This window comes from Myripristis murdjan, chromosome 7 (genome assembly GCF_902150065.1).
Source record: "Myripristis murdjan chromosome 7, fMyrMur1.1, whole genome shotgun sequence".
Lineage (NCBI taxonomy): Eukaryota > Metazoa > Chordata > Actinopteri > Holocentriformes > Holocentridae > Myripristis > Myripristis murdjan.
Window position 1 is genome coordinate 15,777,661 of NC_043986.1, and position 18,156 is coordinate 15,795,816.

An 18,156-nucleotide genomic window follows, 5' to 3' on the forward strand; every position below is an offset into this window, starting at 1 on the left:
ACATAACAATCACAGAGTAGAACTCCTTAAATGCTCTGATATGATAGTAAATACTTAAGACAAGCAGTTGGTTTTGCTCACAATCGATACATTAAATAAAAATTGTGAGCCCTCCCTCCTTGTAGAGGCGGTGGTTGTGGCGGTACCGTGCACATGTTGCTGCTTTGCTTTGCTTTCAACTGAAATAGTGAGCGTGAGGGGAAGCGGTGCTGGAACACCCGGGCAGGCAGTCGTCCAGCGCTTCACGGAAAACTCAGAGCCCGCCACCCTTACAGACTTCTCAGTCTGGCACAGGCAACTAGTGTTGAGTTGTCAACTTGGCTGTCAGTTCTTTTTTTTAGTTAAAATACAAGGTGTATTTTTTGTAACTACAAATCAGCCCGAGTAATATCGGATGTGGTAAGTTGTTCACACTTGTGTAAGCCAACGTATTGGAATTGTTAGCCACAGCTAGTTAGCTAACGTTAGCTAGTTAGCTAACTGAGCTGCACAAGAAGAAAAAAAAGTCGGTTGGCTAGATAGCTTGCAAGCTAGCTGCCCAGGCTAGCAACTACGCAATCGTTTGAGCTGCGATATTGGCTCGTTATTTTGTCGTCAGTTTATGTTAGCTAACCCACCCGGTCCATGTTTCACCGTTGGATAACGGTAGCTAACAAGGAACTGTCAGTTAACGGTTAGCAACTGTAGATTTGATGTGCACGGTAGACTAATGTTAATTAACCTTCTGTGATTAATAACGCTAGCATGGAAGCTAGCCACCAACATTCCTCGGGTTCAATGTTGGAAGGAAGACATTACAGGACCTAATACCAGCTGGCAGTGTTTCAAACCAACAATTCTTTCTCGAAAGGTTAAGTTGGTATGCCAATTAATGTTACCACCGTCATGTTAGCTCATTTCTTGCTCTTAGCTTATTAATTTGGGTAGGCACTTGGGTGACGTTATTGATTTGCATACGTGCCCAGGCTGTTAGTTTAGTGGATATTAGTGTTTTGGCATTCCAAGGTTAGAAGATGAGATTAGGGGATCCCCTCGACATGTGCACCCAAGAATATGCGGCCCACTTTCCTGGGCCTTTGTCATTTGCCAAGCACCCCCTCCCCCAATACTAGTCCTCTGTAAGGAATGCTCACCCCTAACCTCAGTGTAGCAGAAGGACCACCGGCCTCAGCATCACCATAGCTAGCAACAAAACTGCATGCGAATCTCGCTGATCATTGTCAACAGTAGTGGGCTCCATTTATCATTTTATACATCGTGTGCATGGCCGAAGTTGGGGATTAGACACATCTTCAGCCCAAATTCTATTCTTCAGTTACAATGAGATAAACCGATGCTTTAACACTAGAGCTGTGGTCTCCTGAAATACCAGGTTGTTCTAAGTATAGTGTTTGCATTGTATATGCTGTCTCGTTCTCCGCTATTGCGAATTTCCGCTAAGCTGTCACTGAAACAAAGATGCTGCAATTATCGCTTGTATTTGACACCCCTATTGCATATTGATTCAGCCTCCGTAAGGCAGTACTTTGTGTTCATAACCATCCCGCAGTGGTTCACATTCGGGCCTTTCTTGTCGTATAATACACTGATACCAGTCATGCTCTTTGTGTTTTTCTAAAAAAAAAAAAAAAAAAAAAATGCATTTATTGTTAGGAGATCCTGTGGTTCATTGTACAGGGAGACATGGCACGCATCTTCTGGACAGGGGCGGGATGTGCTTCGGCGTCGCAGCCAATGAACGGAGGAGTGAGCCGAGCAGCGTGCTCGCAGCCACCCTTTCCTGTTGAATATTTCAGTCCATGCGTCAGGCACTCCGCCCCTTCTCCCCATCTGCCATTTTGGTTTTGTTCCCGTCTGCAGTCGCAAAGCCAGCAACGCGATTACATTGGACTCTCGGTAAAACGATAGTGACTCGACAATATAGTGAAGACCATTTTACCCCGCATCGCGTTTCTTTTTATTTTAAATCGGCGAACTTACAATCAGAAATATTGACATCTAGACACAAAGGAGAGGAGTGGTTCGCACTGAGAAGGGACCAAGAAGGATTATTGGTAAGAAAGACAAATCAATGGAGCACGAGTGTAATGGTAGTCTTTCATTTGCAGAGGTGGCTTTTAGCAATAAAGTTGGGTCGTTTAATCGTCGGGTCAGGTGTTTAACCAAATTTACCGACATACAGCTTCGTATTAGCTAAAGAAATGAAGCTGTTGCGATCTTTTGAGAGCGGGTTACAACATAGAGCTAGCCTGTAAACTTGTGTTCCGCACTCGGTGTAAGGCCTAGGCCGAGTCTCTGCTAATGGATAGGCTGACAGTCTGGTGTTTTCTAGCCTCTAAGTTATTAATGTTGAGACCGTGTCGGGCACTGATCAACTTGCCAAATTACTTATCTGATTAGCCGCCTACTTATCCGTGGCCTCTCGGTGGTGTTTACTGATATTTGATGTCTCTGTGTTTAACACGCAAAGCGTTACATTTGGTTGGTAGCTATTCCGATGGGCATAGGAGCAAACAGCAGCGATCGGAGTGCTTGGTGCTTTGCTGTATCATTCTCGGTTTTTATGCCTTCATTTTCGTTTCTGACGAACAGTGACTGCTCGGGACATTATTATACACGGATTTCAACACACTTTTGTTCATGGCTCGACACTGATTGCCTGACTTCTCCTTGTCCTTAGCATTTGAAGGTGCACGATCAACTTTAGGGTTCAAATACGGATAAGTTTGACTTTGGGGGGCGTAGGTAACTGCATCGGATGCGGAAATTGTGGCCGATCCTGTTCGTCGTCTGGTGGGAATCTGTTCTAGAAAGTGCGGCCTGTTTCAGTTCCCTAAGTGACGGGCCTTGACATATAATATCAGCGTCCACAGTGTAGCGAAATATATGGTTTTATTAGTAAATATCTCGAATGAGCACGTTCATTTGTAGCTTGAAAGCAATGACAGTTCCGCCCGCTTTGCGTGGTCCTTGTGTCTACACCTGCGAACCATTGTGAAGTGTTGCACCCTTTACCGCAGTGAAGTTTTAATGATTCAGCTGTTTTGTTGAAACGAGGTTGGCAGTCATTACATATAATAAACAATACCGCAACATAAACAAGCCCGCCCTGTCTCTGAGTATGAAAAGAGCTGATAATGCTGCCATTCATGTCTTTTCCTAGGCTCACTTCGTTTTCTACCAGATTTTTGCTTGGCCTGCATCCAGCCCAGCTGCTCTCTAAACTAGAAATCCTTTCTCTTCACCAACATGAAAAGGATTGGGTTGCATTTAGCTCTGATACTCAGAGTAATTTAACCATAGCAGCAGATTATGTTTTTATCAAACTGTTCTTATATCTGTTCTTTTGATATTTTTCTCAATGCATTTTTAAAGTGATTGTCAGTGCTTTTGAAAATGACCATAACCAACAAGGACGTTAAGATTGTTTTTGTCCTTTGTCATTGTTTAAATCTTTTATACTGAAAATTTTTCACGATTTTTGCCCACGGCATCACAATTTTTGTTGTGTAAATTGGTTGGGGAACAGTTAAGTGCTTGAATGTGGCAGGAAGTTGATGTGCATTTGAATGTCTAGTGAATATATTCTAATTGTGTGTGTGTACTGATGCACAGATGTCCAGCTCGCCGCTGTCCAAGAAGCGTCGCTTGTCAGGAACAGAGACGAAGACGGGATCCCACTGCTCCTCCTCTAACTCTGTCAGAACTGAACTGTCCCACACACCTGCCAACGTATGTAGACTCACAGCAAGCATGGTGTAATGTTTTTATAACTTGTAACACAAACTGATTGTAAACCCCTATTGTCTCTCCCAGGGCATGGCTAAGAATGGCAATGATGCTGAGATTGATGAAGGCCTGTACTCCAGACAGCTGTGAGTCTTACGCTCCTTGAACCGTTTTCTCATCAGAAGAAACTGCAGAGTTCTAACATTCAGTATCAGTCATTATAGTCAAGAAATGTATTCAAGTATTCAATGTATTCATGTATTCAAGAAATGTATTGAAATTTCAACAAAAGAGTTGATAGGAATATGTCTTGGTGTGCTCTTGAAGATGACAACAACAGCTACACACAATCATAATACAACTAATAAGATGATAACCACACACAGTAACAATGCAAATAGCAGAGTATATGATTGTGGAAAAAATACAGGAGTAGCATGTAGTAAAGTGCATACACTGGAAAAAGGTCAGTACATATTTAAGAATCTTAGTGGCTCAGGTAGGTAATATACCTGAAACGTGATGTTGTTATTACAGACTGGTTGTTGAACAGTGCATATTTACATCGGTGGTGCTTTATGCCTTCCTTTAGTTACGTGCTGGGCCATGATGCTATGAAGCGCATGCAGAACTCCAATGTCCTCATCTCTGGTATGAGAGGGCTGGGAGTGGAGATTGCCAAGAACGTCATCCTCGGAGGAGTCAAAAGTGTCACTGTGCATGACCAGGGTGTTGCAGAATGGAGAGATCTCTCCTCACAGGTGTGGAACCAGTTTGCAGTAGTACTTGTAGGTCATGATTACAGTAAATTTTGTTGGCATCTTTGAACCATTTTCCAAAGTTCAGTATAACAGCATTATATGTCACTCTTTGGATTGCATTGTTGCCATCTAATGAGTGCAATACCCACCCCTCCTGAACTAATGATGACTGACTTGGATTTAGCAGTGGGTGGCCTTTCCCAGGGTCATAGTCATAGTAGAGCTAAGTCATGCTAGGGCTAAAATGTATCAGTCAGAATCCACTTCTTTCTACTTTAATAATGTCTTCAAAGAGCTAAGTATGTGGGTAGACTGCTTAGATGTGCTCATCCCAGATGCCCAGCAAATACCATTAGTTTTGACTGTTTTTGTACCTAATAAGAGCAAAATCATGGTGATGAGAGCCATATGCCAATTCTCTGTGTAGTCAGCCAGTCTTAATTTAACCTTCTGTTTTCCTGACTGTTTCCATCTTGGCAATTGGAACTTGTCCTGAAGTCTCATCTGATTTAAATGACCTATATCTATTACTGTTGCTCTGGCAACTCATCTTTAATTATCATAGGAAGTGACACATAATCTGCTATTGAATTCTAATTCCCTCTATCACTATTTTTGGCACCAGTTTCCTAGTATTGGCAGTCACTCCAGATTTTTTTCCTCTCTGTTTTTGCACAAACCCCCCTCTAACGTTATTTGTCTGTGTGATCAGTTCTACCTGCGGGAAGAGGACCTGGGAAAGAACAGGGCAGAGGTGAGTCAGCCTCGTTTGGCTGAGCTCAACAGCTATGTCCCTGTGGCTGCCTACACTGGAGCCCTTACTGATGACTACCTGACCCAGTTCCAGGTACACCTTGGTTTGCCACTACCACCCTTCTCATCTAAGCATACATAGAAAAAAAATGTTCAAAAAATGGTTCAAATTTGTGTTTATGCTATAGGTGGTAGTGCTGACTAACTCCACTCTGGAGGAGCAGCAGCATGTGGGAGAGTTCTGCCACAGCAAAAGCATCAAGTTGGTCATTGCTGACACACGGGGCCTGTTTGGGTAAGACTACTGGTCTGTCTTTGTTTGGACAACATCCCACTGCAGCCTGCAGACCTGTTGACATAAAGTACATGTGATGTGCATACATCTTGCCTGTCCACTGATATCTAATATTGGTGTGCATTTTGTTTTGTAGCCAGCTGTTCTGTGACTTTGGTGAGGAGATGATGGTGTATGACACCAATGGAGAGCAGCCTCTGAGTGCAATGATCTCCATGATAACCAAGGTTTGTGCTTTACATTTATGCCAGTGTTTTTGATTTTCCAGAACTCAAGCTTGATTTGTTTAGGAAGAGTTTGTTATGGAAGAAATGAGACTAGTTATTTGTATGTTTTACCAGGACACTGCAGGTGTAGTGACATGTCTGGATGAGGCTCGCCATGGCTTTGAGAGTGGAGACTTTGTCACCTTCACAGAGGTTCAGGGTATGACGGAGCTCAACGGCTGCCAGCCAGTTGAAATCAAGGCTCTGGGTAAGATTTATTTCCATTTTAGAAAAAGACAAATATGTTGATGCAAAGTGAGAGGACTGTTTGTACCTGACATGGCTTGTTATATCTGCTGTCTCAATCCAGGTCCCTATACCTTCAGCATCTGTGACACAACTGGCTTTTCTGACTATGTAAGAGGAGGAATTGTTTCCCAGGTCAAGATGCCCAAGAAGATTTCTTTTGTAAGTAGCTGCAACTTTCCTAATCTAGCTACAGTGTCACAGTGACAAGGTAGTAAATTTGTAAAGCTGCAATTTATCCTTTTCTTATAGAACCACAGGTTGACTTTTTAAATGTGCATTTTGTTCTAATATTGCCACTGGAAAACTTAGCCAAGGCTATTTTGATTGACAGTTTTGCTGAGGGTCAGCAAACATACTGAAGACACTTCATTTTCTAACCTTTCAAGGCATATAGGAAATTTTTGATAAAGGCTAGTCTGTTTTGAAATGACAGAGTCCCGTTAAAAACTGCGTTTTAATTCTGCTCCTACCCAAAACCCACTGGTCTTTCTCAGTGGATGATGAAAATCTTTGAAACTTTCTGAATGCAATGCGACCCAACTGTGCATTTAAGCTAGTATTTGCTCACTCTAGTTAAATTTGCACTATGCAGATGAATTACCTTGCACAGCTTACAGAACATAAAAATTGCAGGATTAAATTTCAGTCTTGCATTTGTATTGCAAACATGGCCTTTATGCTTTTGGCTCAGCTATAATAAATATTAATGGGAAACACGTGTAAGTAATCTGTCTGCTGTGTTTAATGCTTGGAGAAAAGATTTCCAAAGTCTTGGAAAATGGTCCAAGAGTTTTGCTTTGTAAGTTTGTATGTAAGAATCATTTCCTGAAACTAGTGCTAGATACAAATACTGTTTATATTTACAAGGCATTATATGTAAAGCCTGTATTAGTGACTAAACAAAGTGATAAATATGACATAACACATAATTAGGGGATCTTAGCAATTGGCAAGTGGGGGAATGACTGAGAATTCAGTTCATGATTTCAGTGTTAAAATACCTCAGTCTTGATTAATGTCAAACCAAAGTCTGTCATTAGCTGTATGTGACTCATAGCTTCATATAGTATACTTTATAATAATTGTTTCCAGGATATTGCCCACTTTTATGAGGCAAAGGAACACATTGTTCATTGCAGTTACTGTTTTGTTTGTTGAGTATTAATCATTTTGACATGACCAAATTATTAGTACCGTCATATTATCTGCTGGCGTTAACTACTAAAGTGTTGTTGCCACCTGAGTTTGTCTTACTGTCTTATCCTTACTATGCAGAAATCCATCTCTTCATCCATGGCTGAGCCAGAGTTCATGATGACAGACTTTGCCAAGTTTGAGCGTCCTGGACAGCTGCATGTTGGCTTCCAGGCTCTCCATGCGTTCCAGAAGAAACACAGCCACCTCCCCAAGCCCTGGAGCCAGGTAACCCTCATTTAGGTTAGCAGGATATAAGGTGTGGCAACATCATTACAACTAAAATTCCAATTGTGATTATTTTGCTCAACACTCTGAACACAGTTAATAGTCTTGATTATTTGCAACAAAAATATGTTTTTTTGTTTGTTTGTTTTTTAATTATGCAGCCCTAGATGGTAAAAATTGTAGTAAATCAGTTACTGCATTCTCTTGTGTGTTTGTGTGTACTTTGTTAACATGCTGAGTAGGGCTGCAGCTAACAACAATTTTGAAAGTTGACAAGTCATCAATTACTGAAATGGTTAGGTGATATTAGTCAGATATTTAATTGCAGAATTACAAAATGGCTCCTATTCAACTGTCAAGATTTTAAATTTACTTGGAGGTTTTTAAGCATGTGTTAACTAACAATAAAGACAATATACACTTAGTGGCCACTTCATTAGGTCCACCTGTATAATCTAATACAACCCAATAAAAGTGCCCTGCCATAAAGTTTATTTTTATGATACTTGTAATGCTCAGGGTTTTTTTTTTGGGTTTTTTTTTGTCACAGTAATAGTGGTGTTCATTCAATTCTATGTTTGGCATTCAGTTCATAGTTAGTGCTGCTGCTGTTCTGGACTGCATTTTGTTGAGAGGTGTTTTTAATATTCTGTCCCCTCATTAATAAATAAGGAGGACAAAAAATTAGAAACACCTCGGTACAATGTAGTTCAGCACAAGACCTCTGCAAACTACAACCTCATTAATAAACATAATTAAATTTACACATTGTCCACAATGTCAACAAAAACTGAACATTAGTAAACTTTCTTAAAAGGTAGTATTTATGGCAGTGCTGTTGAAATGAACTGCATTAGTTTGTACAGGTGGACCTAATAAAGTGGCCACTGAGTGTGTATGACTTCATTCAAAAATGTCTTTTATTAAACTGCAGTTGATATAGCCACTACTAACACTAAAGATAAAAAAAAAATCACTATCAAGTTTCTGTCCATTTAAATCGACAGCTAAAGGTATTTGTTCTGTAAGTGAATTCAATTAATTGCCCGATTCTTAATTGGAAACAGGTTCAGAGTTAACCTGCATTGCGGTAATGTCTCTAGTTGTACACACTTTTATTTTTACCTGAGCAAAATTAACACGCAAGTCGGCACAACTGTATTTTTCGTAACGTTTTCTTGGGTGTAATGAAGGTGATCCAACATTGATGCACAGCAACAACAAGTCCGTATGGCAAGTCCCAGGTGGAAGAGGTTAAAAGCCAATAGAACTCCGTCTAGAAATAGCTGATGTTTGCTAGCTGAGAGGCTAATCATTTTAGTTTGCATCATCCACAAGACGGATGTGCCTTCTTTTCAAATGTTTGTTCGTGACTGATGTGCTCCCGTGATATGCAAGGTCCGCTTTACAAATCTTGCAGCCAATCCTTATCTTTGCAGGGTTTAATCGTTGCACCCCTAATGCTGAGATATGTGTATTCCAGGCTGATGGAGATGAGCTGGTAACACTGGCTAAGGAAGTGAACTCTGCCCAGACTGGGTCTGCTAAAGTGGAGCAGCTAGATGAAGCTCTTATCAAAAAAATGGCCTTTGTCTCTGCTGGTGACCTGGCTCCTCTGAATGCTTTCATTGGAGGTCTAGCTGCTCAGGAAGTGATGAAGGTAAACACTTGACATCATTTTGTTTACCAGGCCTTGTGTAATGCTCAAATATGAAGAATGTGTATAGGTGCTGTGTGTGTAGTGTATCTTTTCCTAAACACAAGAATCGATGATCCAGTCTTATCTAGATGTAGGCCTATCATAAAGCAGTGTGTTTTGACTCACTTAGTGATGACATGTACAAGTCAAGGCACTGGGTTATCAGTGCCTGTGTATTTTTGTCACTGCTGTCTGGAGACATGCTCTGACATGTTCATATGCCTGTTTGCTACACTTGTAATTTTAAACTGTGCCAAATTAGTTGTTTCCTTGCCTGTCACACATGCATGCTTTCTTAAAATAGTTTCTTCTTTGTGTTCTTTTAGGCATGCACAGGGAAATTTATGCCCATAATGCAGTGGCTATACTTTGATGCACTGGAGTGCCTGTCTGAAGAGGAAGGAGCCATACTCACTGAGGAAGAGTGTGCCCCTGTAAGTGCTTAGAGCAAGACACAGTCTCATACTGATAACAAATGCAACTACAGGTGACATATGATGGTGCTAATCTCTTCCTGTGTCTCCGTCTTTCTCCCCCAGAGGAACTGTCGCTATGATGGCCAGATTGCTGTGTTTGGCACCAAGCTGCAGGATGTGCTTGCCAAACAGCGCTACTTTCTGGTGGGTTGGCAAATCATATTTTTCTTTCAAATACTTTCACTGTTGCTGAGTAAGATTTCACTGTCATCTAGTTGACTTGTCTGCCATGGATATGTCTTGTTTCAGTGTGATTCAATACTTGGAAATTCTTCTCCTGTTGTTAATAGATACTGTTCCCTAAATTCTAGTATTAGACATGGAACTTAGATAATTCTACTCATTGTAAGACATTTCACCACACCAGGTGGGAGCTGGTGCTATTGGCTGTGAGCTGTTGAAAAACTTTGCCATGATGGGACTGGCTGGTGGGGAAGGCGAGGTGATTGTGACAGACATGGATACCATAGAGAAGTCCAACCTCAACCGACAGTTCCTCTTCAGACCCTGGGACGTCACGGTCAGTATCATCATCTTGCATCTATATCTGTATTGTAAGAAAGAGGTACTGCACAGAAGTTGTTTTGGATTGAGTGGCTGTGATGATTCCAAGCTGTGCTCTGATGGATTTCCTGTTTATTGAACCAGCTCCTATTTCTTGTTAATTGTTTCCAAGTGCACTTAAGGTAAATATTGACATTGTGGTAGAGCAGAGGATTAAGGAAACATACATTGTGATGGCTCAGGTTTCATGAAGTACACAGTATTACAGTTTTGTTGTTAGGAGAGGTGAAAGATGTAAAGTAAGTTTTTCTAAACCAAGAATAGCATTGAGACACTAAAGTAGTGTAAGGAGCATTAAAAAGACCATTCAGTAACTGTGATTGTACTTGCTAGAGTCAAGGATGGCAGTCTTGAGGGGAAAACCTACCTTGCCCTGTCTAATGCAGCTGCAAACTCACCTAAAAGATAATAATATTAGTATGGGTTACAATGGAAAATTTATGTTTAGCACAGTGGTCTAAAGGTTATGTGTGTTTTTTGCCCCCACACAACAACAACAAAAAAAAAAATTGACCCCTACTAAATGTACTAGTTAAACAGTCAGTCTTGTGTTTTTGTGCTTTTGTGACAGAAACTGAAAGATGTACTTCTGGCTGGAATTATTATTGAAATGTCAATTTGTGACAATCCCTGGCACAATATATGTTGAGAAACAACACCAATCAACTTTCAAGGAAGTCGTAATGCAGTTGCACAGGAAACTTGGGCTGTATTCTCAATCACATCTAATGTCTTGATTTGTTTAAGTGTTGAATATTTGAAAAGAAGGTGGTTATTGATATCATTTTATGTCTTGGTATGTTAACAGAAAATGAAGAGTGAGACGGCTGCTGCAGCAGTGAAGCAGATGAACCCATCTATCAAGATCACAGGTCACCAGAACAGAGTGGGCCCGGACACAGAGAGAATCTACGACGACGACTTCTTTGAAAACCTGGACGGAGTGGCTAATGCACTGGACAATGTTGACGCACGTAAGACATGATATATGTTTTTAAAAAAAATAAAAATGGGTGACTGTATCTGGAAGACCAGACTCAGGAACTTGATGCTGTTTTATCCCGTTTTATCTCCCATTTGGCTCCTTCTAAAGCTGACCCTCCCTCCTGTGTGTTTACCCATGTGTAGGTATGTACATGGACCGGCGGTGTGTGTATTACCGTAAGCCCCTACTGGAGTCTGGTACTCTGGGCACCAAGGGCAATGTGCAGGTCGTCATCCCCTTCCTCACAGAGTCCTACAGCTCCAGCCAGGACCCCCCAGAGAAGTCCATCCCCATCTGCACCCTCAAGAACTTCCCCAATGCCATTGAACACACACTACAGGTCAGTAGAGACACACACAAAGCAGATGATTTGACAAACAGGTTGCCAGCTCACACTGAAAGACATATTTAGTTATTACATATGTAAGTACTTTGTTGCGATTCAATGCCAGTAAAAATGCCATAGCTGTGTAATTAATCTATTCTGAATCCCTTCCTCTGTTCAGTGGGCCCGTGATGAGTTTGAGGGACTATTCAAACAGCCATCAGAGAATGCCATGCAGTACCTCACGTGAGTCACCTCCTGATTTGTTGACTCATACATTCCAGGGCTGTCACCTTTCTCCCAAAATTAAGTTTGAATTAAACCACTTTTGGAAGAAATTCATCCAACTTTTGTTAAACTCCTGTTTTTAAAAAATTACTACCAAGAACTTATTGTGATTTTAAAAGCATAAGTAGTCTTGATGTTCAGCTAAGATTGTTCTCAGTCCAGCAGTCCTGTGCATCCCAGGGAAAATATAATTTTACTACATATGTGTCACATTTGACAAATTTTGGAATAATTTAGTAACTTTGTTATTGTTGAATGAGACATATACACTGGAAATCTGGCCTGAGGCTTTCTTATGAGGTGGAGTACCGATTAATTTCATGAGACTCCCCATTATTAAAGGTTTTGGCCAGTCCTTGTCTTTTGTTAAATTCTGCTCCTCAAACTCAGGTGGAGGATTGATTTGTCAAATATGGATGTAGTTATCTTGGCTGGGTATGTGCTCACGTGTTGAATGAAAGGGAACAGGAGGAGAGAGCTGAAACCATGATCGGCAATAACACAGTTGGCTGCCATGGCACCATGCTTAGAAAGATAACATTTTCATTCAGCATGACATAATTGAAGATTGTCAGAAACATACCTTAATCAGAGTCAGTTTCTCTCAACTGTTCAACAGGACCAGAAAAAATGTGTAAATTAATATGCAAGTAGGTTATTTTCAGTTCAGTTTCAGTTTCCTCTATAGTCCATGTTAATTTTTGTACAGTTCTTACCTCTATACAGTAGGTATTTTATTTTTCTTGTTTTTGTGTGGAAATTTTCTTAATGGTAGGATATGAGTTTTCTTTCCGATAATAAGCCCAAAGCCTACCATTTCTGACTTTAATTCTCAGAGCCAGTGGTACTGGCCCTAAGTAGATTAGTAGAGGAATTAAATTAAAAAATGTATGTATATTCTTGAAACTGTGTAAATCCTTTCTGGACTAAACCTGATTCTTTCAAACACTAGATGGTCTTGGTGATCTCTATGCATTATCTTCTAATAGCTTGTCTAATATTAACTGCACCTTGAAATATTGGCACCTCTCAAAGGAAATACTGCCATGTCTTGACATGAGTTTATGGATGGGGTAAGATGAAAAAGACAATCATAATTCAACAAACTAAGCCTGTGTTTTGCATGTTTGATCATAAGAAACTATTGCTCTTAACAATTGAGACAAACTGTCAAGCTTGCATCAGTGTTTTACGTCAGATTTTCAACAAACATATCCAGCAAAGTCTCCATATATACATATATCGAATGGGGTTATATTCTGAATAGTTAAACAGAAAGTGACAGCCCTGCATTACACTTGTTTTTACCTAACTTATTGGGACCATGACCCTCAGCATGTAAATTACTGGCATTTATAGAGATCCAAAGTTCATGGAGCGTACTCTGAAACTCCCTGGAGCTCAGCCCCTGGAGGTGCTGGAGGCTGTCTACAAGAGCCTGGTGACAGACTGCCCTCACAGCTGGGCCGACTGTGTAGCCTGGGCACGCAACCACTGGCAGTGTCAATACAGCAACAACATCCGCCAGCTACTGCACAACTTCCCTCCAGATCAGGTACACACAGCATAGTGATGATCTTCTTTGAATGCTATTGCCTTGTCAAGGGTTGGGTTTCAGTGTTTTCAGACACAGTCCCATCAGAATATTTTTTTTAAAGTAGGAAATAATACTCATTTTTTTAAAATTCACTTTGAAAACAACTCACTGACATTCTTGCCTTTTCTGCTGTGTGTGTGACTGAGGCATACTGATTATAGGGGTGAGCAGTGTGTATTCAGTTTCTGGCAACATGAGGTTTCTTTGTAGTTGAAGCATGCAGCAGAAGACATGACAATGTGACAATATATCAAGTGTGAGGAAATCAAATGTGTGGCTGTACTAAAGTAATTATGCTTCTGCACGACACTGTTTGCATAACACAGAACCAAACACCCACCTTGCATCACATCTGAACCTCTCTGCCACTCAGGGCACAGTGGCATAATTTTGAAGTCAAATTGTGCCACTGGGTATTGTTAGAATACCCTTGACCAAAAAAAATCAACTGTATTGTATCACAAAATCAACTGTATTGAATCACAAAATCTTAAATTTCTTAACTTAGTCGTGTCAAAATGATTTATTGTAATGGTAACGTGGTATTGATACCTTATCTTCCTTTGCTTTCAGCTCACCAGCTCTGGTGCCCCCTTCTGGTCTGGTCCAAAGAGGTGTCCTCACCCCTTAGAGTTCAGCACTAGCAACGTGAGTTTCTCATCCTTTGTCTTTCAAGCATCACTCCTTTGACTGCTAATTCCTTCACTCAATGTCAAGACCACTGGAAATAATACTTGTGCTTCCCACTGCAGGAGCTGCACATGGATTATATCATGGCAGCAGCCAACCTGTATGCTCAGACGTACGGCCTGCCTGGCAACACCGACCGTGCAGCCGTGACCAAGATCCTACAGGATGTTCATGTGCCGACCTTCACCCCCCGGTCAGGGGTTAAAATCCATGTCTCTGATCAGGAGCTGCAGAGCGCCAATGCTTCTGTTGGTAAGACACATCTGCACACATCACAGTATCTTAAGTTCTAAATCAGTGAATTATCATGGTAATGGCACAGGGATAAAATCATATTGTTTGAGTTGTCACATTATAACCATTGACTTGGGCTGTTGCATGTTCTTGATGTCAGCATGTAGGTGACATTGTAGATGTATTTAGGTAATATGTGACAGTTGTGTTTGGTTATAGATGACTCCAGACTGGAGGAACTGAAGACCCTGCTGCCTGCCCCCGAGTCATCTTCCCAATTTAAACTCAACCCTGTTGACTTTGAGAAGGTACACTTCCCTCTCCTCCAAATTCTACATCAATATGCCTCTCTAATTAGCTGTATCATTCTCAAGGACCATTGACTGTGTCTGTCCCTGTGCTGATGTGTGTGACCTCTGTGTTCTAGGATGATGACACCAATTTCCATATGGACTTCATTGTAGCAGCGTCAAACCTGAGAGCAGAGAACTATGACATTCCCCCTGCTGACAGACACAAGGTGGGGCATACAAACACTGTTGTCTGGATCCCAGGTACCAGAGAATCTGAGTGGAGTGGGGCGATTAAAACTTAACTCATTTTGCTCAAGTGCCCCTGCTCCACTCTGACTCAGATCAGTTTCTTGAATTGAATAGTTATTTCTGATGATGGCATATAGGCTGTGAGTCTTGCATTATTTTATAAATTCAGAGCCATCCCTGCACAAGTGTGAGAAGTTGTAATGATGAAATATTGGACCCAGCTGCTGTGAGGAAATGGATGCAAATGTTTATTCGTATTGACTCAGCAAAAAGAGGCCACTGTTAAATGGTGCCTGATTAATTTAAAGTGAACAGACTAAACACTTGTGACTGCAGAGAAAACAACAAAGAATAGATTACAAATACTAAGATAATTTAGTTCCCTCTCTGCAGTGTTTTTCACTTAATTTTATTGAGTTTTTTTTTTTCCAAGAGATGTGATACTTGGGTGAATTATTACTCCATATTGATTTCATCATCTGACTGTTAATAGTGCAATCTTTTTGTGAGCATACATTTAAATTACATGTTTTCTGGAAAAGTACAGCATTCTTGTTAGAGTGAAGATGATTTTTTTTCCTGCTCCACTCAGATACCTTGATCAGGATCCTGTTGCTTAATGAGCCACACCTGGTGCTGGGTAGATACAGGACAGGTGCAGCTCATTATCCATCAGGATAGAACAAACTGATGTGTAAAAAAAAAATTGGCTCAGTCACGTTTCTTATTGGTCATTGTGCTTATCATGTTCACTAGAGCAAACTGATAGCTGGCAAGATCATTCCTGCCATTGCCACCACTACGGCCTCAGTTGTGGGCCTGGTGTGTCTGGAGCTCATCAAGATCGTCCAGGGACACAAGAAGCTGGAGTCGTACAAGAATGGCTTCATGAACTTGGCCCTGCCTTTCTTTGCCTTCTCCGAGCCCATTGCTGCCCCCAGCCACAAGGTAGGCAGGGCAGGTTTCTATATATTATCTGAAACTTTTGGGATGTCTAAATAAGTATTGTGTCCCCATCTTTTGTTATCTGGAATACACTTATTAAATATACTCTAATACATTTAAGTGTTTTGAGAGTCAAGTAAACTACACTAAAAGGAACCCTTTAAGGCTAGCTAACTTTTCATGTATGATGCTTTGAGCTCCGATGATGACCCAGCCATGCTAATACCGATGCATCAGGCTGATACAGTGTGTCTGCCTGGGTGTAAGTGAGTTCAACTCACCTTCTCATGCTGATTGGATCAGTGTGTGCTGAGGAGAATGATGGGATTTATTAACAGTTCATTTTTGTAATGTAAACCACCCACTATGATTACATGTTAGCGAGGTGTGGAACGATGACATTTGTGTAAATGCATTATAGCTGTAGTTGCTGCGCTTCTCTCGACCACCAACACTCACTCTTTGCTGTTTCTGCCTGCAGTACTATGAAATCAACTGGACTTTGTGGGATCGCTTTGAGGTCAAGGGCATGCAGTCCAACGGGGAGGAGATGACACTCCGACAGTTCCTGGACTATTTTAAAGTAAGTCACCTCCAACCCGCAGCGTCTCTTACCACCATGTGGTTACTGGCCTGCAGTTAGCCTAAACATATGTCTGCTTTCCCTCTGTCTTTAATCAGAATGAACATAAGTTGGAGATCACCATGCTTTCTCAGGGAGTGTCCATGCTCTACTCCTTCTTCATGCCTGCTGCCAAACTCAAAGAGAGACTGGAGCTGCCGTAAGAACATCATGCACACACAAATGCACTTAGTGTTCTAATTTGAGGTACACACAAATTTTGATGTCATCATGTTTCTCTCCCCTGTCCTGCAGGATGACTGAGATCGTGACCAAGGTGTCCAAAAAGAAACTGGGCAAGCACGTGAAAGCCCTGGTGTTTGAGCTATGCTGCAACGATTTGTCGGATGAAGACGTGGAAGTGCCCTATGTCAGATACACCATCCGCTGAGCTCCACAAAGAACCCAGCCACCCACCCGGGGAGGGGGGAGAGACAGGGGGCGGGGGGCAGGTACAAGAGAGAAGTTTAGGCGGGGTAGGGGGTGGGGGGGGGGGTCGATCCAGGTCAGCTGTTTGGGATCAATCAGTTTTTGAGGCCAGCGGTTGTTGTAACCCTGTGCCTGATTGTACATAGCCCCAGCAAGCTGACATAAGGACACTTGTATGTATGTTAGGGATACAATTGGCGACTGGTTGTGGGGACAGGGGTGTCTTTGGAGGAAGGGAACATGCATACTGGACCTGTTGACTATTTTCTCAGTAGCAGAACCTTTCCGCTCAGCGTGTTTCTAAGCCTTAGTGTCTGCCTTCCCTCTGTACCCTGTAGCCCAACTAGTGTCCCTCTCACACCTCCTGGCACTCTCTCACTAGCCCTCAGCTCTATAGATGAGGTATTTTATCTAGCAAACTGTCATCCCTCCTCTCTACTTGCTCTCTTCCCTCCTCCACCCCCTGTCTCTTTAAACCTGGCCCCACATTGCATTTTTTATGGACACAACTGAGATCAGCCAAGAACCCAAAAATAGCTATAGAAATGTAAAGAGAATCCAGTTTACCCAAAGTCAAAATTGCTGCCCTCAATTCTACCTGAGACCCCAAATTTGGAACTGTTAGAAGCATCTGCAAACAAAATGAAGCCTGAGCCACTGGCCCTTTCCTGACTGTAAAATAATCCATGTGGTTCTCCAGGAGAGGGATGCTGGCAAACTGGAAACCCTCCTAATTTGTGGTGTTGCCAGGTGTGTCTGCACCCCTCCACCCACATCATCTAGCACTCTGGCTTTGGAGGGGCTCTTGCACATGACTTCAGTTTTCACTTACTCTCTTTATTTTTCATGTGTTATGTTTTTTCTATTTTATTTGGGGACAGAATTGTGGTGCACACACAAACACCTTGTAGATCATAAACTGTCTACTTTCTACTTTGTAAACTCCAAATGACATAAGTGTAAGAGCAAGGCTATGAGTTGTATCCTGAAATGGAGCACTTAGTGTGATAGTGAATAAACATGTAAAAGATGTACCTGAGGTTGTGTGTGGTGTTCTTTGTTTGTTTTATGTTTTCATTTCTTTGGATTTAGAATACTTTCTGATTTTTGAAACAGTGTATTGAAAGAAACCTGAAATTAAAGAGAGGTGTCTAACATTGTTGCAGTTCTGACCTACTTCAGGTTCCTTCATTAGATGTTTCATAATAGTGCGTGTCCAGGAAGTGCATCATTCTGAATCAGCAAAACACTTACCTAGGAATTCACAATCAAAACTCCCAATCAG

General features: G+C 41.5%; 1 protein-coding gene and 1 non-coding gene across 3 annotated transcripts; both read left to right on the forward strand.

The window, feature by feature from the left end:
- Positions 1–185: 185 nt before the first annotated feature.
- On the forward strand, positions 186–17,910 carry uba1 (ubiquitin-like modifier activating enzyme 1). Of its 2 annotated transcripts, none has more exons than XM_030055038.1 (26): positions 186–399; positions 3,616–3,732; positions 3,817–3,875; positions 4,322–4,490; positions 5,203–5,337; positions 5,432–5,538; positions 5,675–5,765; positions 5,880–6,012; positions 6,115–6,212; positions 7,329–7,475; positions 8,959–9,135; positions 9,501–9,608; positions 9,714–9,794; positions 10,018–10,170; positions 11,023–11,188; positions 11,343–11,539; positions 11,706–11,770; positions 13,172–13,367; positions 13,983–14,057; positions 14,162–14,351; positions 14,553–14,641; positions 14,761–14,853; positions 15,632–15,823; positions 16,302–16,403; positions 16,502–16,602; positions 16,698–17,910. In XM_030055038.1, exons 2-26 carry the CDS (start codon positions 3,616–3,618, stop codon positions 16,831–16,833), a joined length of 3,177 nt encoding a protein of 1,058 aa, XP_029910898.1. In that variant the 5' UTR covers positions 186–399; the 3' UTR covers positions 16,834–17,910. The 2 variants fall into 2 exon arrangements, with proteins under 2 accessions (XP_029910898.1, XP_029910897.1); XM_030055037.1 differs by lacking the exon at positions 186–399 and adding an exon at positions 1,839–2,054.
- Positions 16,018–16,138, forward strand: LOC115362831 (small nucleolar RNA U6-53/MBII-28). The gene has a single exon (XR_003928560.1). It is a non-coding gene; the product is annotated as a small nucleolar RNA U6-53/MBII-28 (small nucleolar RNA).
- Positions 17,911–18,156: the final 246 nt, after the last annotated feature.